Consider the following 23,379-nt stretch of genomic DNA (forward strand, 5'->3'; position numbering starts at 1 on the left):
GCAATGAATATCTCGGCACTTGTACTATAGGTTTGTAATATTTGCCCACATGGTTAAAGCCTGGTCCGTGAGCACGTAGAATCCCGTCCAATGACCCCAAGCTACCCATCCTTATCGCTCGCGCGTAATTAGAGCGACAAGGATGGGCAGCTTGGGGTCATTGGACGGGATTCTACGTGCTCACGGACCAGGCTTTAGCTGTCTATTTTACCAGTGTTTTGTCATCTCAGGTTATCATCATCTATGTCGTTATCGTTGCTGCAACACGAATCTTGTTGAGGCGATTTATCCGACATTAAGTTATGAAAAGTTTTATGAACCTCGATACCTACTTAATACTAATTAGCTAGTGCACATCTTTTTAAGTTGTTGTTGGCTCTATTGGACAAACTGCTTAATGTCCTCCAAAAAATCATTACATTACAAACCTTTGATTTGGCTACGAGAACAGAACAGATGATATGTTTGAATTTTGTTTCAGTGCGTTTCATTTTAGATTTTATATCATTTCTCCATTACGTGTCAGCATTTGACACGGCAAATGTTTTCAAGCTCATCTGCTATTACATTCGCCTGCATAGACCGTTCAAATTTCTTTGTAAGTAGTTAATTGCTATTTTTGCTTTAGACTTACTTGACTGCTATGTTGCGCTTTATTTTTATACTGCTAAAGTTTATTCATGCATGTCACAATAACTGAAAATTCACAGGGGAACTGAACGACTACAACCTGAAAGGCAGCATATTGGGAAACACACTCAAATACTGCTACATATTCTTCGTGTTGAGGGTTACATGGGCATTCGTTTGGATACGTGTCGATGCGGTAATCACCTTAACTTAAACTCAGGTCTTAGTAGGTCTATTGGGCTTAATAGATCCTGTGTTGCTATAGCCTTACGGAGATACCAGCTCGGGGACCAAATTAAAGGTTCCCCGACTTATGTCGGGGATTATGTCTTATGTCCCATATCATCCTCAACTGTGGCCAATACCGGCTCCAGGATCAAAGTGGGAAAAGCAGTTGTACAGAAAAAAAAGAGCCCATTTGAGTGAGAAATTAAGAATGAAATGACACTCAAAGCTAGATTGTCTTGAAGCATGTCATTGGTATATCAGAACCAATGTAACGTAAACCCGCATTGTTTTAAAATAGTTTTATATCCCTCAATTAACATAACATTAAACCTAATGCTTCAGTACGAGCGTCAGTACGCTGAAGTGGCTCGCCGCAGGACTCTCTTCGAAGTGCAACTGGAGCAAGCGCAGGGGAATCTCACTGACGACTCCACGTACACCGCCGGACAGTTCCTGGTGGCCATCTACATGGTCAACAAGATGTTCATACCGATCGGGTGCGATTTTTGGAGATAATTCATAGAAATAGAAAAGTGCAGTTGAGAGCACGCCAATTTATGATACTTAAAAACCTACATTTTGGTTGCTAACTATCCCTTTATTTCAGTTAAGTAAGATACTAAGTTACACTACAGCCTTTACCTTTATAATCATCTGTTGTGAAGTATCATCATCATCATTTCTGAATATTATAGAATTACAGAATTTGCATAATTCAATTTTTTTATGTGAGTAGGTACTGTAGGTAGGTACTGCTAACATCAGTGGTCAGTCATCATCAATAAATATTTGATAACAAAATGTGGAGAAAGAAAGAAACAAGGTTTCAGAAGACGAATAGTATACACATGAGACATGAGTATAATGAGTCATTACAAAGTAACTAGCTAAATGATTAATTTACCTATTGTGTTGATTGTTGAGTAGCATACAGAAGTAGAAAGTAGGTTAACTATTAGGAAATTCAAAAACGTCTCCTCGCTCGTTTTTGTGTCGTTGTCGACTTATGATTATGTATTACCAGACCGTCAGTGGCACCAAGTAACGATATCGAGCGAATAGCCTGTCTCTTGGTGATGATCACCGGGTGCCTCGTGGTGACTGGAGCTGCCGTGGCCTCCTTGTCTTTGGTCATCAGCATCTACATGAGGCCAGAAGAAGCTTTCCGTGCGAGGTACCGCCTGATTATGAAAGAAATGGTACGTGTGCTAATATAGGTAATGTCATCTAATAAAGAATCTGTTATGCCATGAAATTGTTAATTCAACTTTTTTTTTATTTTGTGGTAGAAAGAGTCGCACGTGCTTCCTAGTCTACGGGAAAAGGTGGAGACCTTCTACAAGATGTACTGGCACAAACAAAAGGCTGTATCAGCCACACAGCTCCTTCCTACTTATCCCCCCACTCTCCCAGCCACTGTTAACACTGAAATCTACTTTGAGGCCACGCAAAAGGTAACCTTTCAGCATTTAGTAAGAAATAGAACTGAAATAAAACTACAAATGGTGCTAAATTATTGTCCATGGCTTTCAGAGTCGCATCCTCTGTGATTTGTCCTATCAGTTTCTGTCTGAAGTGGCGAAGACAATGAATACCATCCATTACATTCCCGGTGATACCATCATCAAGAGGACCACTAGAAAGTCTTCCATCATTTACATCACCTATGGAGATATCGAGGTGAGAAATGTGATTTAATGACTCTACATCAGGGTATCCCAATTTTTTTTGCCAAGGAACCCTAATTGATTATACTTTTCCTAGCGGAACCCCCGTACTATTTCGCCCGCACGCCCTGCCCCTCCCTTGTGCGTAAACAAGTCGGTGCGAGCGAACAACGTCGATCACGAAACGTGGGATAATATTTTTTACGGAACCCTTGCGGCCTTTCGGGAACCGCTGCTCTACATCATAGTCTTGTTAATTTTGAGGACCATAGTAGGTATTATTTATTTCACTTGGAGAATTCTTCAAAAAAGTCGCAAATGTATACTGTCTATTCCAATACAAGGATAAATTTTTAAACGAGTTGAAGGAAAGACAGTTCCTTTGAAAATTACTGCGATAATTAATCTGTTGTGAGACATCATCAGGCAATGGTTTGTGCAACATTCAGTATTTTCAGCAACGGGCGTCTCATCATTAGCCGCGTCCAGATTGGCCGAGCTTGGTTCATGAGGCACGCTCGACGTCCTGCCCATCCAAGAGCATGATGAGCAGGATTTCGAGTGTGACACGGCTCTAGTGACATTTCCTAGATGCTGTCGGCCGAAGACGACAGCACAGCAGTGGTTCGCATGACGCGCGGCACGGCGGTTGCTGGGTGCGGGGGCAGCGCGGCCGCAGCATGTGCGCGCGCGCACGTGGAGATCCGCGCTGCCACCTTCTGCACGGCGCACGCGCTGCACGCGCCCGACCTGTGGCGCGTCGCCAACAAGTACGGCCACGACACCCACCAGACGCAGATCATACTGGCTTCTTTTAATGTAAGTCTTTGTGCCACTAAGCGCTCCTGCACACGACGCCGCCGCCGCGCCGCTCCCGCGTCGCCCCCGCGCCTTTGCACTGTTTATACGCGCCGTGTGAAGCCCGCTGCCGCGCCGCCACCGCGCCGTCGCCGCGCCGTCAAAGCCGGACCGGTGAAATTGTGCTTTGACGGCGCGGTGGCGGGCTTTACGCGGCGCGTATGAACAGTGTAGTGGCGCGGCGTAGGCGCGGCGGCGGCGCGGTGGCGGCGTCGTGTGCAAGAGCGCTAAAGGAAATAAAAACTCATAAAACTCATTTATTTCTGTAAGTAGGCTTTAAAAAAGCACTTTTACACGTCCCAGTATTAACCCTACCACTGCTTCAGGACAATAAATGGGCCAGTGCTGAGAAGAAGCAGCGCAAGAAACTCAGACACTAAATGAGGCATTTTCTGACATACCTGTCGTTGTTACTGCCGCTGCATCTCCTATGTAGCGATGATCTACTGCTTGACCTCCAACAAGTATTAAATTTAATTGTGGCTGCTGTAACGTGTGACCGCTATTATTATGTTAAAGCCTTACCATTACATTTCAGGAACACTTGGAGAGAGTGAAGAAGCACTATAGCCTGAAAATTCCTGAAGATGTCAAGTAAGATTATTTTCATCTGCATCCGCATTTTACTGGTTTTTCGAAGCTTTAAAATTACGCAGACAATTACTCTACAGGTACAAGAGCAGTATCTTACACTTCAAAAAGAATTTGATGGCTCTGAAGGAAGCCACCGACTCAGATGGCAAGCTGCTGTTGGACAGAAGGGACATATTTCTGGAGATTGCCGGCTGCTACATTATGAGAAATGTAGGTCTAAAACGATTACATTCCTCTGTCTTAGATAGGCTGTCTCTCTCTACGTAAATTCTCTCTCAACTATCAGCGCGCTGATGGAAGGCAGACTGACGAGGCCGATGCTATCTGCCTCCGCTCCACGTTCCCCTGCATCCTGCAGCCGTGGTCTTCCCTGCAGATCGCCTGGCACTCCTTCATGTGCTGTGTCATTCTCACCGTTTGTTTTGTAAGGAATTTCATTTTACATTTACATGCAGGCACAATAATGATGCATATTAAAAGACCGGTAGTTTTTATTAAGGTAATAATGTTTCTTTTATTTTTAATCTAGACGCACCCCTATTTCCTGATTTTCAAGAAGACGGTGCCTTTGGAATTTAGATTCTTTGACTACGTGGTTACGGCGCTCTATTTGGTTGATTTGATCGTGCACCTTTCGACTGGCGCTAACGTTGAAGAAGGTTCGTTATTTTAATTTCACATAATTAGATTTTTTTTAGGTTTCTAATATCTATAGAGGGAGATTAGGTTTTTCTTTAACTACCCTATCCTACACTCCTTTCAGAGATTGTAGAGTTTGAAATATGGACACAAATTCCTTAATAACTTCCCTCTTCTTTTCTTTGTCCTATTCTACAGCAGCCATTAATTTATTCATTATCAGCAAGTCGATAAAATAGTTAAACATTTATTGATTTAGGAGTGCCCATAACCTTCGCCCAGACGTCGTCCCAGCAGATGCGCAGCCACTGGTTCGTGATAGACGTGGTGGGCACGCTGCCCATCTTCGAGTGCATACAGTCTGCTGACCACTTTGCTGGGATCAACAAATTGCTTCGGCTGCCGAAGGTAATGGCATAGAAAAAACAAATGGCGACAAATTATTGTCCCGTAAAGGCATCATTAGGTATCATGCGTTTACTTATAACAATGTCAAACAAATAAAAGAAAATTAGTTATCCAGAGGGCTTAGTGTGAATTTACTTCAAACTTCGTCACTAATGAGCGCGTCAAAAAAAATCTATGATGATTTTAATTCTTGAAAGTATCCGCTAGGGTCGCTGTACAATCCGTCATACATTTAATGTAATTTTTTTGCGACTAGACTTCTATACTTTTTATAGCTGATAGATAATAACGCCTACGCCGCATATGGCTGGACCACATGAGTAAGAAGGACTCCTTGACCGCGCGGCGGCGCGACACTGGCCACCAAGAAAACATAATTCTTTTTTCATCGAGGAATTTCGACAATCTCTTGTTTTTTTCTCTCGCTCTTGACTCGACTTTGTAAATAATATTAATGTAAAATAGGTATGTAATTTAACTAACTTACCCCGTATTTCGATTATATTTTATTTCCACAACTACCACGAAGCCCGTCTGTACATAGAGCCATTGACTCTAAAAGTACGATGTTCAAACAATACCTATGATGGAGATGATGAATGAATAATATTTTAATTTCATTGATTCCTTCATTTACTATTGGTTTGTTTTTAGGTGTTCCGAGTGCTCAAGTCCATGGAGGAGATGTGCGTGTACAACAGTAACGTGTTACGGTTCATGTCCTACACCCTGCTGCTAGTCATCGCGTGCTACCTCATCGCCTCGATACAGCAGGGCTTTATGTGCTTCAGGTCGGTTCCCTGGTACCTACACTATAATTCTGAAGGAAGTAAGAGGGTTCTAGGGTAAATTACCAGGTAGGTAAGGTTACTTGGTGCTTTAAATCGTGTCAGTTTAACCAGGGTTGTGATTTCAGTGGCCATATTCCTGAGGGTTTTCATCATTTGTTAGGAATATGGCTCTCAATGTGTAATAACTTCTAAAGATACCAAATGGGAGATATTTGATTATAAAATGTGTTGGAATTTGGGACTGGTTTTCTAACAGCTCACACCAGTCTCGAATACTGTATTCCAGGTTCAACTACTGCCTAGTGGGCAACTTCACGCACCCTCCGTACTGGAAGAACAGCACCCTGGACGAGGAAACCGTGGTGCACCGGCTCATCTTCGGCCTCTACTGGGCTATATCCATGATCACCTTTACGAGTAAGTCCATTCAGAATTCGGACACGTATTTTATTAAACTTCAGTGTATGTATCCCTAGATTAGATACTAAGATCTACTAATCAACTAGTTATGAGCAATGTATCTCTAGCTTTTTTCTTAGCTTAAGCTTAAGCCAAGGCGCCGACCACCGACTTTAGCCGATAATTGGGTCGGGATGTTAATCAGTATGGAGATGTATGAAAGTGCGCACATTACACCGATTTGATATCGGCTGATTCTTCGTACAAATAAAAATCGGGCCCAACTATCGGCCAACTAAAAGTCAGTGGTCTGCGCCTAAGCTAAAAGCTTAGTTAAATCAACTAGTTTTAAAATTAACTGTGAATGCGGATTCATTCCTTTTGTAGCTCACATGGAGCCGTTTGGAGTGGAGAACTGGCACAGCGTTTTGTACACTATGGTGGTGCTGGAGATTTGTATCGTGCTGCATATTTTCATCGAGGCGGTATATTCGGCCACCATCATGGTTACTACGGCACTGAGGTTTGTGCTCAATCAGTATTATAACAATATTAATTAACCGCAAAAAATGTGACGGAGGATGAACAAAGAGAGAAATAAGTCGCTCACAAGACTGCTTTCTTGTCGAGCCTTAAAATTTATTTGTTTGGATTTTCAGAGAAGACTACGATTCTTGTATTGCGAATGTCAAAGACTTTCTTATTAGGAATGAAGTGGATGAGCAGCTCAGACAAAGGTTTATCACTTACTTGCAGCTATGCTGGTATACGGATAAGGTGTGTATAAGTAGATTTACTCATTCATACCCTACTGAAAATGTAATTCAACCAACTTCAATAAATAAATAATAAATAAATAAATATCCTTAGACATTTTACACTGCGCTTCTAGTCCCAAACTAAGCAAAGCTTGTACTATGGGTACTAGACAACGGATATAAACATACTTAAATACTTTTTTTTTTTGTAAATACATACTTATTATACATAGAAAACACCCAGTCCAATACAAACAAATATGTTCATGCACACAAATGTTTGTACTGTGCGGGAATCGAACCCGCTACCTCCGGAATAGTAGCCCGTTTCGAACCACTACACCAAACGGCTGACTTAACACCTTTGCTGCGGCAGTAACTTTCTAATACTTTCCATTCCTTCGGTACAAGGTCGGTAAACCTGGTATTAAAACTTACATTGTGGCGGCACAAGGTTTAAAGACCTTGTAATATTTAAGATATATTAATTTTATTTTTGGCTTCATGTTAATAGATATTGTGTTTTTTTTCTTTGAATATTAATAATAATGCATTTATTGACATACACCTGAAGGCGTTCGTGAATAACTTGTTTAGTATAAAAATTATAGCTATATTCAAAATACAAGGCTTATGCACCCTGTGCCGCACTGAAGTAGGGAAGTCTGGTGGGTATTCTAGGGATGTGAAATACAAATATCGATAGTTTAAATTAAGTTTTAATAAAAATTTTAAAAAGTAACAAACAAAGATGTTTTAATAATTTAGTCTAAATATTTTACAAATAAGACATACGTGCATAAATACTTAAATAAGCTATATTTAAAGAAAACATATTATTTAATAACATTTAGTTACAACTTCAAATGTTTGTCACGAAAAACATTATTTAAATTAGCAATCGTGTAGCAAATTAAATTATAATCAATTTGCAGTTTTGATTTTGTTTGTTTCTCTTGACGCCATGTCGACATTTGCGTTTCTTACGAATGCGAGGCAACACTGGCTGCACGAAGCTAGCGTGGGGTGCGGTACCAGGTGCGCAGGGTACAAGGTGCTTCGACCTGGTTTCGCATTGTGAAGACATTTTATTACTTCCGTGCGGTACCAGGTCTAAAAACCTGGTATTAAGGTAGGTACATCATTGGATTATATTTTAAGAATACATCATAGATATATATTCATCACTTTCCTACACCGGACCCAATTGAAGTTATGCCTTTCGCACGACAAGGAAGACTATAATTTTCTTAGCCGCACGGTAAGCGAGACGTACACAAGGTCTATAGACCTGGTTTCGCACTCAACGTGTTAATGATGATAAAAAACTAGTTGTACATCCTTAGAAACAATCGATTTTAAATGTTTTTTAGGCGTACTCAATGACGAATAGAAAGACCTCGATCTTCTACGACCTGCCTCCTCACGTGTACCAGAACATCGTGACCAGACAGAGGAGCAAGTACTTGCTCAGTATACCCTTTATGAAGGTAATATCATAATTTTACATTAGGTAAAGTAATAATTCTGCCTAGACCAACCGCGTTTAAATTCAACAGACAGGCTAAAGACTAGAAAGTTAATAATAAGTGAACCTTAATTACTTCATTGTTATAATTATTTATCTTAGTTACTCAACAAAGAGGAGCTGAAGAATGTATCCTCTAAAGCAAAGTTGTTCTACACGACTCCAAACGAGATCCTCTTAAACACCGGAGACATCAGCAACGAGATCTACCTCATCAAACAGGGCATTTGTGAGGTAGGTAGATAATTTAATATCTACCTGTAATACCGGCAGACAGTGGTGACTGAGTTTGTTGCGGCGCTTCTTCTCAGCACTTGCCAAATGTTGGTCTCGAAGCGCTGGTAGGGTAAAAAGATTATGAGACATGTAGAGGCTCCTTAAGAGCAAAATGACGATTTGTAAGAACTATTTATTAGTCTAAACAAATAAAGAAATTTTGTGCCGGACGGTATGGGGTTGCAACCCTGTGCGGACCCTTGATACCGTACGCCGACACGGCGCGATGCGGGGTGCAGCGCGAGCGGGAGAGCGAGACGAAGGGGGCGGGGAGCGCAGAAATAATAACTCGGTTGTGGTTGAGACTGTGACCGATTCCTCGGAGCAGTGGCGAGAGCTTGGTGTTGTAGCTTGTTGAGGAGAAAACGCGGAACTGACTGGGTCCGGATGGCACCCCGATATTTATTCACTTTCATTAGAGTGAGAAAACCTAGTTGCCTCTCGCTCTAATGAAACAGCAAATCTATTGCCCTCTCTGTCTAATTTAGACCCCCCCTGGGCGGCAATACCGTATAGAGAGCCTGTTTTTTATCTATTCGGTGACCTATTTTTTAACTATGACCTTGACCTAATTCTTATCGGATTCTAATTAGCTCTTCCACTATTCTTTGGAATCTATGTTATTTATTTTCAGACAAATTACTTCTTACTATTCGATAGGTAAATAAAGGTACACAGGTACAGGGTTAATTACTAATAAAGCATTTGTACAAAAAATAGGGCTCATTTGGCCACACTATTTTACATTAATTGCCTTTATGGCTAATTAAGATTATCACCAATGAAAAGTAAATAACTATAAAGATCTATACATAATTATCTTTCTAATGTAGGTACATATTATAAATACGACTCGACATACATAACTATGCGAAATTACAGGTTTAATCGATATACATAAAACAAAGGGCTATCAAATTATACATTTCTATGGTTTTCTAAAATAAACTATGATTTATACATCTCCAATATCACATACGTCTATTAATTAGTAATTAATTAGAGACTTTACACATTAACTGAGAACTAATTGCGAACCAACAAAGAGAAAGTGGACTGTATTACGAAGTTATCGACATTTAAACTATACAAACTTTATAAAACGAAATAAAAATGAAACAACTATGAAACAAAAACGAAACAATTATTTACAGCTATTTTACGTTTTCTATTCGGAGGCCGTCCGTCGTGCACAAATTTTGACTTTGACTTTGACTTTTTGACCATTGGCAGCTATTTTATGTACCTATATTTCTTGTTCTTTTATAGATTGTGGATCCTGACACAAAAGAAGTGGTAGGGTCTCTCGGCGTGAAAAGCCACTTTGGTGTTCTCGAGTGCTTACTGCGTAAGTAAATATAGCAATGCAAATTCTAGAAAAATCGAACCGAAAACTGAAACTCTGACAATACACGGTGGTCTGATAAGGGCACGGCCTTATTGTATTGTACCTAACAACTACTGGATTAGTTAGACGATATAAGTTGCTGAAAAATCTGTATACAGGTGTACCAGCTTACTACACCGTGAGAGCGGTGACCCACGTGCAGGTGTTCACGATCTCGACGAAAGTGCTGTCCAAGGCCATGAGGCTGCCCAAGATCAAGGATGCGGTTGAATTCGCTAAGGAGCAACCCGTAAGCCCACAACACCACTTACAAGTGAAAAAAATCTGGGTCTCCGTTAGGCACAAATGGTTTCAGCAGCCAATAAAAACATAGTGTTACCAGTGCTTTTGCTTTACCAGCTTTATTAGAGTTCGTCATCCTTTTTGTTTGCTTTACCCAATGATATTATAGTTCTATAATATCATTGGCTTTACCAGTCTTAGGCTGAGTTGCACCACCTAACTTTGACCGTAACTATGACGATAACCGGTGCTATTTGTATGGAGTTTGACAGGTTTTTGACGTTTGTCAAAGATAAAGTAAGATGGTGCAACCCAGCCTAATTTTCAGACTTGTGACATTAAATAAAATAAATAAATTCTTTATTGAATAACTTATTTGACAGTTTAAACTCTAGGCTAAAACATTGACTGTACTTTGACCAAGAGTTCGGGCGGCTAATAGTAGAGTTCGTTAGCTTTTGCTTACCAGTTTGTCCTTGTTATTTGGTCCACCAGTCTTATTTTCAAGCTTATAACTTTGATTTTAACTTGGCCAGGAGTTCGGTCGGCTGGCAGTGAGACGCGAGTCGTTCCTTCGCTACGAGGCGCCGGAGAAGGCGCCCAACATGATGCGGTTCCGACTCCCGCGCAAGTACGAGGAGGACTTCGCGTTCCTGCATCCCTTCAACAGGCTCGGATACTTTTCTATACTCAGGTAATTTTGTTTAGTATACATATGTAGGTATAATAGTTTTCCTCTGTACATTTTGGGTCATGAAAATGGTTTCTAAATCCCATTGACAAATCCGAGCCGAACAAGTCGAACGAAACGAATGTTTTACGTAGTCAAATTAATTAAACTTTTTTCTTTCTTACTATCGGCAATTGTAAGTTTCACATGACTTACCTATCTATTTGTGAGCTTTTCTTAATAAACCCCAGGAACAGCAAAATAATGAAATTTCTAATGAGTGAAAAAATCTGAGTCTGTCAAAGTAACAGGAATAGCCCTACATTTTAGAGCTCGCCGTCTTTTATTAAAGTTATGCACGTTGGACCGGTGTTTCTCCCCCCAGATACATATTCCCGCGCTTCACCATCCGTCCCGACGGCGACTACCTGTTGCGCTACGAGTGGTGCCGCGCCTTCTGCGCGCTGCTGTCCGCCATCGTGTTCCCGTCCTACTCCTACCTGGTGCTGCAGTGGCCCGGCCTCTACTACTTCTCCTGGCTGCTGGACTTATCTGCTTACTTCGACATGTAAGCGACTACCTGGTGCGTTACGAGTACGAGTGGTGCTGCGTAGTCTGCGCGCTGCTGTCCGCCATCGTGTTCCTGTCCTACTCCTACCTGGTGCTGCAGTGGCCCGGCCTCTACTACTTCTCCTGGCTGCTGGACTTATCTGCTTACTTCGACATGTAAGCGACTACCTGGTGCGTTACGAGTACGAGTGGTGCTGCGTAGTCTGCGCGCTGCTGTCCGCCATCGTGTTCCCGTCCTACTCCTACCTGGTGCTGCAGTGGCCCGGCCTTTACTACTTCTCCTGGCTGCTGGACTTATCTGCTTACTTCGACATGTAAGCGACTACCTGGTGCGTTACGAGTACGAGTGGTGCTGCGTAGTCTGCGCGCTGCTGTCCGCCATCGTGTTCCTGTCCTACTCCTACCTGGTGCTGCAGTGGCCCGGCCTCTACTACTTCTCCTGGCTGCTGGACTTATCTGCTTACTTCGACATGTAAGTGACTACCTGGTACTGGGCAGTCTGCGCGCTGCTGTCCGCCATCGTGTTCCCGTCCTACTCCTACCTGGTGCTGCAGAGGCCCGGCCTTTACTACTTCTCCTGGCTGCTGGACTTATCTGCTTACTTCGACATGTAAGCGACTGCCTGGTGCGTTACGAGTACGAGTGGTACTGGGCAGTCTGCGCGCTGCTGTCCGCCATCGTGTTCCCGTCCTTCTCCTACCTGGTGCTGCAGTGGCCCGGCTTCTACTACTTCTGGCTGCTGGACTTATCTGCTTACTTCGACATGTAAGCGACTACCTGGTGCGTTACGTAGGAGTGGTACTGGGCAGTCTGCGCGCTGCTGTCCGCCATCGTGTTCCCGTCCTACTCCTACCTGGTGCTGCAGTGGCCCGGCCTCTACTACTTCTCCTGGTTGCTGGACTTATCTGCTTACTTCGACATGTAAGCGACTACCTGGTGCGTTACGAGTACGAGTGGTGCTGCGTAGTCTGCGCGCTGCTGTCCGCCATCGTGTTCCCGTCCTACTCCTACCTGGTGCTGCAGTGGCCCGGCCTCTACTACTTCTCCTGGCTGCTGGACTTATCTGCTTACTTCGACATGTAAGCGACTACCTGGTGCGTTACGAGTACGAGTGGTGCTGGGCAGTCTGCGCGCTGCTGTCCGCCATCGTGTTCCCGTCCTACTCCTACCTGGTGCTGCAGTGGCCCGGCCTCTACTACTTCTCCTGGCTGCTGGACTTATCTGCTTACTTCGACATGTAAGCGACTACCTGGTACCAGGCCTGGCTCACTCCGCGCGGTACATCCGATAATTACCTACAGCGAAGCGCCCCGCCGGCGGGTATTATATCAGTCGAGTGTCACGCGCGCGCCCGTCAGGACGCTGGCGTGCGTTGTAGTAACTAATTCTATGATCGAAGTATTATTTAAGAATGGACATAAAGAGAAAGAAATATTATTGTGCGGCGTTCTGGTGTTTAAATTAGAAAAGAAATCTACCGGATTTATCTTTTTTTTCGCTTCCCAAAGATGCTGAAAGGTATGTTGACCATGTAGGTAATCAATAATTCTTAGGATAGTATAGGAACCTAACCTACCATGACTACTGCTCAGAATGCGTTCGTTCGTTTCAGCCAAAATAAATGACGTCCACTGCTGGGCAAAGGCCTCTCCCAAGGTTTTCCATAATGAATGCGTACTTACCTACATACGTACCTCATAACAAATAAGTAGATTAATTATTTTTTTACTAGACACTACTAGACAGCAACCCTAACAGCGTAAGAAGAGTTCAGAGGCACGCGATAGAAAGAGACAAAACTTGTAGGTGAATAAAATTGTAGGTACGTAGTGCTGTGCGAGCTGAATTCCACTGTATCGCGTCGTAGCAAGACTCGCATTTATTTAAATCGTCTTGCGGAGTAATCCTTCTGTACCTGTACTATTACTTATTCTGTGCTGGTACTGGGCTGTCTGCGCGCTGCTGTCCGCCATCGCGTTCCCGTCCTACTCCTACCTGGTGCTGCAGTGGCCCGGCCTCTACTACTTCTCCTGACTACTGGACTTATCTGCTTACTTCGACATGTAAGCGACTACCTGGTGCGTTACGAGTACGAGTGGTACTGGGCAGTCTGCGCGCTGCTGTCCGCCATCGTGTTCCCGTCCTACTCCTAGTCCTACCGGGTGTTGTAGTGGCCCGGCCTCTACTACTTCTCCTGGCTGCTGGACTTATCTGCTTACTTCGACATGTGAGCGACTACCTGGTGCGTTACGAGTACGAGTAGTACTGGGCAGTCTCCGCGCTGCTGTCCGCCATCGTGTTCCCGTCCTGCAGTGGCCTGGCCTCTACTACTTCTGGCTGCTGGACTTATCTGCTTACTTCGACATGTAAGAGATAACTGGCATTATCATCAGATCACTTAGTATTCCCAGGAGGAAGATCCACTATAATTTAACAGGCAAATGGAGGAATAAGCTTACAATTTCCACGTTGGCCAGATAGGATGGGATGGAGATGAATGATGTTCCATAATTATTACTCCCTTAATCTAGGATGTTGTAGGAATAGGAACCACGCTAACAGCAGACAACGTTAGCTAGAAGAGAATAAGTTGTAGTAAGATCTTCTTTTAGTGCCAGGCACCCCGGTGCTTCTGTCCCGTCAACGGAGAGAATGGAAAAAAGTGTTTCATCAACCCCAGTAGTAGTCTTAGTGTTTAATGGGGTGGATGGCTCAAGTCCAAAAAGTTAGAAGACGAAGACTCGTGCATAATTACCTATTGTTTACTGGTGTCAAATACCAAATTTATTCTCGTCAGTATATTATTAGTCCAGTCAAGGAATGCCTTAACGACGGTGTAGAGAGAAATCCGTGGAACACAATTTCTGACCTCGGGACTTTATTTAGCCTAGTTAGGAGGTGAACATAGCAAAAGTCCCCGCCCTTAGCCCTTGAGCCGGCGGGGGGAGGGGGGTTTAAAGGTACCACTTTTCGGTTTTTCGCTTAATCCTCGGAATCTATGCGTCCTAGTGACATGACTACTAGGAACCAAATAAAGCTTATTCAATTTGCTACAGGCGAGACCGTCAAGTTTTTCTATATCTTGTATAGTTTTTGCGGCATCTGCTCTCGAAGGTCTGTAAAATTGGAAATTTTATTTTTGTCTTATATGTTCCTATCAGGAGAAAATCAACTAAATCAACATTGAGCAAACACTATAGACATGCGGGAGCATGTTAAGCCTAGTTCCAGGGAGGGGACTGCACAGTGCATATATTTAGACGAACCAATTGTAGCCACATTTAACTCCTCATCATTCAAAAAGTACTGTGCATTAACACTTCAAATTTGGCTCATGTATTGAGACTTGCAAGATATACATCAGCTTCAAATTTCATAAATATACCTCAAACGGTTATTTAGGTATTGACGTTCAAAAATCGACATTTAGGACACTAAAATCTATCTATCACCTGTGAAATGTTAAAATTTACTGGTTTTTTATTTGTTCCTTTGTATTTACATAACTACCTTTCTGGATGCAAAATTTGAACCTTCGAGGTCATCTGGAAGTGGTTAAGAATTTGGTCTATAGGTCAGACATGTAGATTTTTGGACGTCAATACCTAAAGAACCGTTTAAGGCATATTTATGAAATTTGAAGCTGATGTATATCTTGCAAGTCTCAGCATATGAGCCAAATTTGAAGTGTTAATGCACAGTAGTTTTTGAATGATGAGGAGTCAAAAGTGGCTACAATTGGTTCGTCTAAATATACGCACGGTGCAGTCCCCTCCCTGGAACTAGGCTTAACATGCTCCCGCATGTCTATAGTGTTTGCTCAATGTTGATTTAGTCGATTTTCTCCTGATAGAAACACATAAGACAAAAATAAAATTTCCAATTTTACAGACCTTCTAGAGCAGATGCCGCAAAAACTATACAAGATATAGAAAAACTTGACGGTCTCTCCTGTAGCAAATTGAATAAGCTTTATTTGGTTCATAGTAGTCATGTCACTAGGACGCATAGTTTCCGAGGATTAAGCGAAAAACCGAAAAGTGGTACCTTTAAACCCCCCTCTCCCCGCCGGCTCAAGGGCTAAGGGCGGGGACTTTTGCTATGTTCACCTCCTAACTAGGCTAAATAAAGTCCCGAGGTCAAAAATTGTGTTCTACAGTTTTCCATCTATAATGCTTTATTGACTGGACTATATTAGATATTTTATTTATTTTCAGATTACAGCGCATGCTGGTAGGCTACTTCAACGAGCAAGGCGTATTAGTATACCATCCCACCAGTACCGCGGCGCACTACGTGAAAGGTGCTTTCTTCGCCGATATGATGGCCTGCATGCCTCTGGAGTTCCTCGAGTCTCCTCACAGGGAGTCATTTGGTAAGTGTCACTTCATCATGATCTTCTCCTGTTTTGGTGATACGCTACAGTAATACCGGTCTGTGACGCAACTCCTGTGTAGCCAGGATTTACAGTTTGAATGCCAATAAAAACCCATCCAGTCCATTTCTGCAGAGACACAAAGAATAACTAACTTCTTGCTTGGAAAATGTGAACGCCCAAGGAATTTCCAGAGAATAACTACAGACTGACGCAGTCCCGGCAGCTGCTGATGCTGAACCGGCTGCTGCAGCTGTACCGGCTGCCCAGCGCCATGATCGCGCTCGAGAACAAGATCGGGAGGAGGGACTTGCTGCTTGTGTGAGTGACTTTGTTGCGTGTCTCAGAGGCAAATATTTGACTGTTAATGAAAACTATACAGTGTGTCCGGGCATGTAGTGATCAAACTTAAAAGGCGTAATCTATGAACAATTTTATCGATGAAAATACTTCAAATTTGGGGCTTGACCCATTTCTCGATAAATTACATCGATTTAAGTTTTTAATTTTTAGTTTACACCTCTTCTTTAAAAAACAAGTGAAAGCGTGGGTAGCTTAACATTAATAGGCAAAAATTTTATATCATGCGATAGCCAATAAAATTATCTATTAGTAGAAGAAGAAAACAGACACAAATTTCATACATTTTATGGGAGTAAGAATGGATTGAATTAGAAAAATACATTACTTTTTTCACTTCTTTTTCAGTTATTTTCCAACACAAGAAAAACCAGGTCGTTAAGGTATGTTTTATTTGCATTGTATTATTAGTATTTGAGCTATTCTACAAAACGAATGTAAATTTATTAGTCTACGTCTATTCGTTTCGACGTAATTGTTGAACAAAAATAACCCCTTCCCAGCGGTTTCCATAGCGCACGCGACATGCGAAAATGCACTGCCTGAAAGAATCACACAACCTATTCCGATTACTATGGAAACCGCTGGGAAGGGGTATCTTTGTTCAACAATTACGTCGAAACTAATAGACATAGACTAATAAATTTACATTCGTTTTGTAGAATAGCTCAAATACTAAAAATACAATGCAAATAAAACATACCTTAACGACCTGGTTTTTCTTGTGTTGGAAAATAACTGAAAAAGAAGTGAAAAAAGTAAATATTTTTCTAATTAAATCCATTCTTACTCCCATAAAATGTATGAAATTTGTGTCTGTTTTCTTCTTCTACTAATAGATAATTTTATTGGCTATCGCATGATATAAAATATTTGCATATTAATGTTAAGCTACCCACGCTTTCACTTGTTTTTTAAAGAAGAGGTGTAAACTAAAAATTAAAAACTTAAATCGATGTAATTTTTCGAGAAATGGGTCAGGCCCCAAATTTGAAGTATTTTTATCGATAAAATTGTCCCTAGATTTTGCCCTTAAAGTTTGATCACTACAAGCCCGGACACATTGTATAAGAACTATGATTGTAACTATTTATGGTATGTTACGCTTTAGATCCGGGTCTTTATAGCGCAGTGATACCTTTCCTTAGTGCCCGTTTTACTCTTTGTGTAAAGGGAAGACTGGACAGTACCAGAAGTATGCACAGTTCAAGTAGCAAATATACTTCAGGCTATCATTTATTCCAGGCTCAAAGCAATTCCTCTGTTCCTGGCACTGCTGAACGCCCTGACCTGCTTCATGGTTTTCAATTCGGTGAACATCTTCCACTCCGAGAACAGTGACAGCTGGCTCATAGTACCGCTAGCGGACCAAGGCGGATCTTGGGTCAACCTCTTTAGCAACACTTGTTAGTGCTGTGATTTGTTAAACAATTAGTTTTAGAATAAAACATCGAAGAAGGGCACACTACGCTCAGTTCAGAGTTCAGTCCTGTTTATCTCTGTATGAGCCAGGGCCCATCTTTCTAGCATAAAACCCGACTGCGCCAGAAGGAGGGTTATTTCCATTTCCGGGTTCCGTAGTCCTGACAAGGAACCCTTATAGTTTCGTCATGTCTGTCTGTCCGTCTGTTTTCTTTTGCTTCTACACGATATTCTATGTCACTTAAAATGTGACCTGACGAGGGTGTGAGGAGACGAGTACAATCAAACCCATGGCATTCCCAGTTGGCCGTCTATTTTCATTATACGTTCAAAGAAAGACTTGATGTTATGTCATGAATACAGTTCGCTTCAACATGACGGAGACACCGTTCAACCTGCACCTGGCGACGCACTTCTGGGTGGTATACGAGACCACCACCACCGGCTACAACAGCTTCAACCCCAGCAACTTCCAGCTCATGGAGATACTCTTCGTGGGGATGGTCATTGGTATGTACTTTATGAACTCTCCTTTTACGATTTTGACCCAATGTAAAAATTAATTAATGTTAAACACCGCATGTGCACCGCTCAAATTCTGCTATTGCTCAATAGCTGAATAGCTTTTATTATCTGAAATGAGCCCGCTACGTATCCTCGCACCACTCATCTCACTCACCACGCGCTGCGCAGACTGCGCATCGTTTCATAGCTTAGCTACACATCTTCGCACCGCCTATTTTCCTAGCACATTTCTGGTGGAAACACATCCTCGTTCCACTCATCTTTGTAGCACATCTCTGATGGAATCGTAGCCAAACGCTGTGTTGGAAAACCTTATCTTCGTAGCACATCTCTGATGGAATCGTAGCCAAACGCTGTGTTGGAAAACCTTTTAACACTTTATAATTCGTTGATTCATAAGAGTAGAGTATTCATAAAGTAAAGTGAAGTAGAGCAGCTGCAGTCTCACAGAGATTTGGTTGCGCAGGCGCGATGATCACGACGTACTTCTCGGTGCGCATCATCAGCATCCGCGCCAACGTGAACAAGGAGCTGGCCGCCTACCAGGAGCACATCAAGGACATCCTCGTCTTCATGCGCCGGGAGAAACTTAACAAGAAGCTGCAGAAGTAGGTTTAATTTTGTTTTGCCATCAAGAAGTATTTACAATGCTCAATGAATGAAAAGTTAAAGATTTCATGTGATTTATTGAAAACGTTCTGGTACTTCTGGTTTAATAAATGATTAAAGTAATGTCTAACTATTGTTATAGCATGAAAAGTCTAGTAACTTGAAACTTACTTTCTCGAACTAAGAGTTTTAATAAGCAGGAAAGAAAATCAACGTCATATTTCCTTGTTACCTCAACCTGCAGGGAAGTGATCAGTTACTACGAGTACAACTGGGACAAGATGGGCGGAGTGGACTACACCAACGTTCTGAAGCTGTGCGACCAGATCACACTGCGCACCGACGCCATACTGCACATCTACGGACCTGTTTTCGCTAGGGTAGGGTGTAGCTCCAGCATTATTTTGTTACAGTCCAAGTGCGACTGCAAAAAAAATTTAGGACACTCGTTTTTTCATTGTTTATATAAGTATGTACTCTTGCCCAGTGCCCTCTTCTCTCTGACTGTGACGTGTCACTCTTGCGCATGGTGGGGCGAGCGGTGCGCAGCCTGTATTTCCTGCGGGACATGCGCCTGGTGGAGGAAAATGACGTCATCGGCTGCATCTACTTCGTCGACTACGGCTCCGTCGACGTGCGCATGTCCTCCGAAACCGAGCCCAGTGCTGACTCCACTGTTATAGCCAAGCTTACACGCGGCAGGTTGGTGACAAAACAGGATACATGCAGAAGGTCAAACGCTCAACAACTTGCACGCTATTAGCTACTGTAAAATAGGTTCTAAATGGAAGTTGTGATCTCAAGTACAGTATCCGCTTAAAGTCGTATTGCTCCATTTTTACTTTAGCTTTACTTACCTGCACCTTGCCTCGCCTGAATTCCAGTTAGTCACAGATTTTTTTTATGACGCACGTATTTCCCTTTTCAAGTACTGGGAATCCGGGATACAAAAGTATCCTATTTTTACCCTGAATTTCAAAGTATCCTATCTATCCTTCCTCTAAACCTGTTCAAGGGTTTATGTGAAAAGTAACAGACGGACAGAGTTACTGTTGCTTTTTTAATATTAGTATTGATGCTCTGCTATCTGTTTTATAACGATTATTAGCTTGTTTAGTCTTGCAAACTTCCTCTTCCGTTAGTGTGTTCGGCAACCTGGAGAACGCCACGACAGTGCGCTGCCCGGTGTCCATCGTGGCGTCGTCGCGCACGCACGTGTTGCAGATCAATGCGGCCGCCTTCCACCGCATCATCGCCGACTTCCCTCAAGTCGCCGACACTATGCAGCAGTACCGCCAGCAAAACGAGGTGAGGACAAAGGGCAGACTTATTATGTACTGCAACTTTTAGTGTAAAGCTGCAAAGACAGGCAGCTAAAGTAGTGTGAGCCTTCTTCGTAATTGGCTGCACCAGCTGTACAGTAACACCCTTAATTCTTTGAAAGTAGTTTACCTTTAGTATTCATATATTTGGTAGGTACCTGTAATGCGATGCTACAGATGCGATAATACAAAAATACAGTGGGTGGTTGGACGTACGTATAGTAAATCCCTCTTGTTCAGAATACGACGAATGGTAAAGTCTGGTCCGGGAGCACGTAGAATTTTGTCCAATGACCCCAAGCTACCCATCCTTATCGCTTAAAATTCTACGTGCTCCCGGACCAGACTATAACTGTGTATTGTTTCAGACCCCTGATGAAACACGTTAATATTTAGGCCACACTGTTCTAGTCCAATAATATTAGATAACATAAACACTTTCCTAATTTAAAAGTAATTAAATTTCCAGAACTACATTATAGCTGCTGAAGAGTCGCAGAAACGTAAGCCCAGCCTTGCCGCGATCCTGTTCACATCGCGCGAGGGCATCAGCCAAGTCTACTTCGACGACGAATACGTTCAGCTCTACCTCATCATCGTGTCCTTGTCCTGCATCTATGCGGACCTTTACAACGCCGGCTTCCAGAACAATAGCATGCCGCTGATCATAGTGCTGTATGCTCTGGACGTTGGGTTTTACTTGAAGATTCTGATGCAATACTCGCTGCCACATATTATGCCGGAGCGTATGAAATCGACGTTTCTGCCTTTAAGACGTGTGTGAGTTTTTACTAGTGGACAATTTAATTCTATGTAAACAACAAACATAAAAGGTTCTTGAGTGGCGACCACGAGCCGTAAGACGTAGTGTGAGCAGACCTCCCACTAGGTGGACCTCAGATCATAGAAGGAAATGTATTCTATGATCTGAGAGGTAGACCGACGATCTGGTGGAGGTCGCAGGAGATGCCTGGTTGCAGGCGGCACAGGACCGGTGTTTGTGGAAAACCTTGGGGGAGGCTTTATCAGTGGACGTCTTTCGGCTGAAACGATCAAAACATAAAAGGGTATGTTTCACCACTAGCTGATGTACAGAGACTTCATCCTATTAAGAACTTTTCTCCAGAGACCGGCGAAACTGGCCCTGAATAGTTTTTAAGAAATAGTTACTGGTATGAAGACTTGAAATTGAGTAAATTGTGTAGGTATTTCAAGACTGAGTTCAAGTATGACCTGACATCGTGCTTGCCGTTCGAGCTGATATCCTTCGGTTGTGGGCGGTACAAGTGGATGGTGTTCTCCTACTTGCGGCTGAACCGGCTCTTCAGGATCGTATGGATCGCTCAGAGTCTTATTAAGTCATTGTTTATCGGAAGTATTTAACAACTTCTTAAAGAATTATGTATTTACCTCATGAAGTTTTTTACTTTAATGTTGTTTAATAATCATGGTAGCAGCGTATCATGCTGGTAGTGTATTAACATTGTAAAATCATTATCGTCGGCACATGATGTGGACAGACTATTGATCAAGGTCTACGTAGTCGTAATTTACCACTAGCCAGTCCACTTAAGCTTCAAACACATCGACGCGTGCAGATCGCCATCGCCGTGGCGCGATCAAAGGCCAATGACTGCACGCGTTGGTGTGGTTGAAGCTTTAAGGATAAAGCGTTGTACGAGGCTTTAGCTGATGAGTACAGCTATTTCACGTATTCAGGTGACGGTGTACAACTGCCTGAAGAAGCACCACTCGCACATCACGGTGAACCTGACCCTCAGCACGGTTTTCTCGGTGCTAGTGTGGTTCACTCTGTTCGTGCACACCGCCGCGTGCCTCTGGCACTTCATCAGCTTGATCGAAGATAATGCCAAGGCTAACTCGTCCTGGATATACAATGGTCAGTCTAAGAGTCTACGTTTTGTTACAGCTGTCTACAACTGCAGCTAACGCCACCTGTCGGCGGCAGTCGTCGAAGTGGCGTCGGCTGCCATCGATGAGTCGACAGCTGCCGCCAAAAGGTGGCGAGTGGCGATAGCTGCCGTTGCCACTGCCTTCGGCTATGAACAGCTCGTATATAAGAATCCTAACTGTAAAGCTATGAGCGTAAAATATCGGTTCAGATCATCTTAGGACCTAGCTATGCCTGGTCTTTGATGTGGCTCTACATCTTATATTAAAAACTGCATATTTTGTGCTTGTTTATCTACGCTAATGACGCTGGCAAATGCTTAAGTGAGCTTTGTTAGTTACACTTTGTCATGCTTATAAATTGCTTTTAACTCTTGCGCAACACATTTTTTATTTAAATACTTATTTGGTCTTAGAACCGCTTTCAGTCAGTTTGCTCATGTAATGATATCAACGTTAATTAAAGTCTATAGGGCAGTATATACCAAAATGCATTTCAGATTCTGGTGGCAGCTTGTGCCATAACCTCTACGTATGCTCCGTGTATTTCGTTCTGACTACGTTCACGCAGAACGGTGTTGGAGATATCATGCCAAAGAACCATGCTGAGGTGGGTAAAAATGTAACCCATAAATCACTTTAAGTTTGGCTTTTCATTTGTTGGTCACCGTAAAATCCAACGAGGTTGATAGTTACTGAAACAATTCGTGTAAACAAGCCTTGCGGGTTTTATTTAACTAATCATTCATCGAGGAATTTCATTTACGCCAAATGTTTTAATGTACAAGGAACAATATTTCAAAGATCACAGGAAGAATATGACAGGCGGCTAATGCGTGCGCTGGCACATCTGGCTTCTGAGATATAAATTAATTAGTATCTAGTCTAGTAACGACGCCCAAACTTCAAAAATCTGCTTTTTAATTAGAAATTCATAAAATTATTACGTTTACCCATTCCTAGCCTAAATAACTGAACCAATTTTTATGCATTTATTGTAGAGATCGATTTGACTTGGAAAGATGACATTATTTGGTTGTAAAAGACGTTCTGAATTATTTCAGCGGGATTTTGCTTGAATTGGAATTTAATATTGAAAATAAGTAAAGTTTGATGCATAACACTACCGTAACTACTTTCGATATGTTGCGATATGAAAGCTCGGAATCGTGCGCCCGCGCAGCGTCTTTTGATCGCGCGCCAAACCGC

At 42.5% G+C, this 23,379-nt stretch overlaps 1 protein-coding gene across 1 annotated transcript in view; it reads left to right on the forward strand.

Annotated features, from left to right (window-relative positions):
• Positions 1-1,191: 1,191 nt before the first annotated feature.
• The window catches only part of LOC135088194 (uncharacterized), a 36,401-nt gene continuing 14,213 nt past the window's right edge, over positions 1,192-23,379 (forward strand). The window contains exons 1-31 of the mRNA XM_063983085.1: positions 1,192-1,355; positions 1,883-2,057; positions 2,148-2,312; positions 2,392-2,538; positions 3,117-3,344; positions 3,922-3,977; positions 4,055-4,187; positions 4,264-4,401; positions 4,507-4,636; positions 4,876-5,024; positions 5,679-5,815; positions 6,102-6,232; positions 6,602-6,737; positions 6,874-6,991; positions 8,346-8,462; positions 8,603-8,734; positions 10,046-10,124; positions 10,283-10,413; positions 10,943-11,100; positions 11,462-11,644; positions 15,864-16,021; positions 16,216-16,342; positions 17,627-17,758; positions 18,168-18,313; positions 18,795-18,936; positions 19,182-19,317; positions 19,425-19,639; positions 20,080-20,245; positions 20,729-21,037; positions 21,979-22,159; positions 22,671-22,780. Of these exons, the coding sequence (XP_063839155.1) occupies positions 1,192-1,355; positions 1,883-2,057; positions 2,148-2,312; positions 2,392-2,538; positions 3,117-3,344; positions 3,922-3,977; positions 4,055-4,187; positions 4,264-4,401; positions 4,507-4,636; positions 4,876-5,024; positions 5,679-5,815; positions 6,102-6,232; positions 6,602-6,737; positions 6,874-6,991; positions 8,346-8,462; positions 8,603-8,734; positions 10,046-10,124; positions 10,283-10,413; positions 10,943-11,100; positions 11,462-11,644; positions 15,864-16,021; positions 16,216-16,342; positions 17,627-17,758; positions 18,168-18,313; positions 18,795-18,936; positions 19,182-19,317; positions 19,425-19,639; positions 20,080-20,245; positions 20,729-21,037; positions 21,979-22,159; positions 22,671-22,780 (4,629 nt within the window). The remainder of the gene's footprint in view (positions 1,356-1,882; positions 2,058-2,147; positions 2,313-2,391; positions 2,539-3,116; positions 3,345-3,921; positions 3,978-4,054; positions 4,188-4,263; positions 4,402-4,506; positions 4,637-4,875; positions 5,025-5,678; positions 5,816-6,101; positions 6,233-6,601; positions 6,738-6,873; positions 6,992-8,345; positions 8,463-8,602; positions 8,735-10,045; positions 10,125-10,282; positions 10,414-10,942; positions 11,101-11,461; positions 11,645-15,863; positions 16,022-16,215; positions 16,343-17,626; positions 17,759-18,167; positions 18,314-18,794; positions 18,937-19,181; positions 19,318-19,424; positions 19,640-20,079; positions 20,246-20,728; positions 21,038-21,978; positions 22,160-22,670; positions 22,781-23,379) is intronic.

Source organism: Ostrinia nubilalis, chromosome 3 (genome assembly GCF_963855985.1).
Source record: "Ostrinia nubilalis chromosome 3, ilOstNubi1.1, whole genome shotgun sequence".
NCBI lineage: Eukaryota > Metazoa > Arthropoda > Insecta > Lepidoptera > Crambidae > Ostrinia > Ostrinia nubilalis.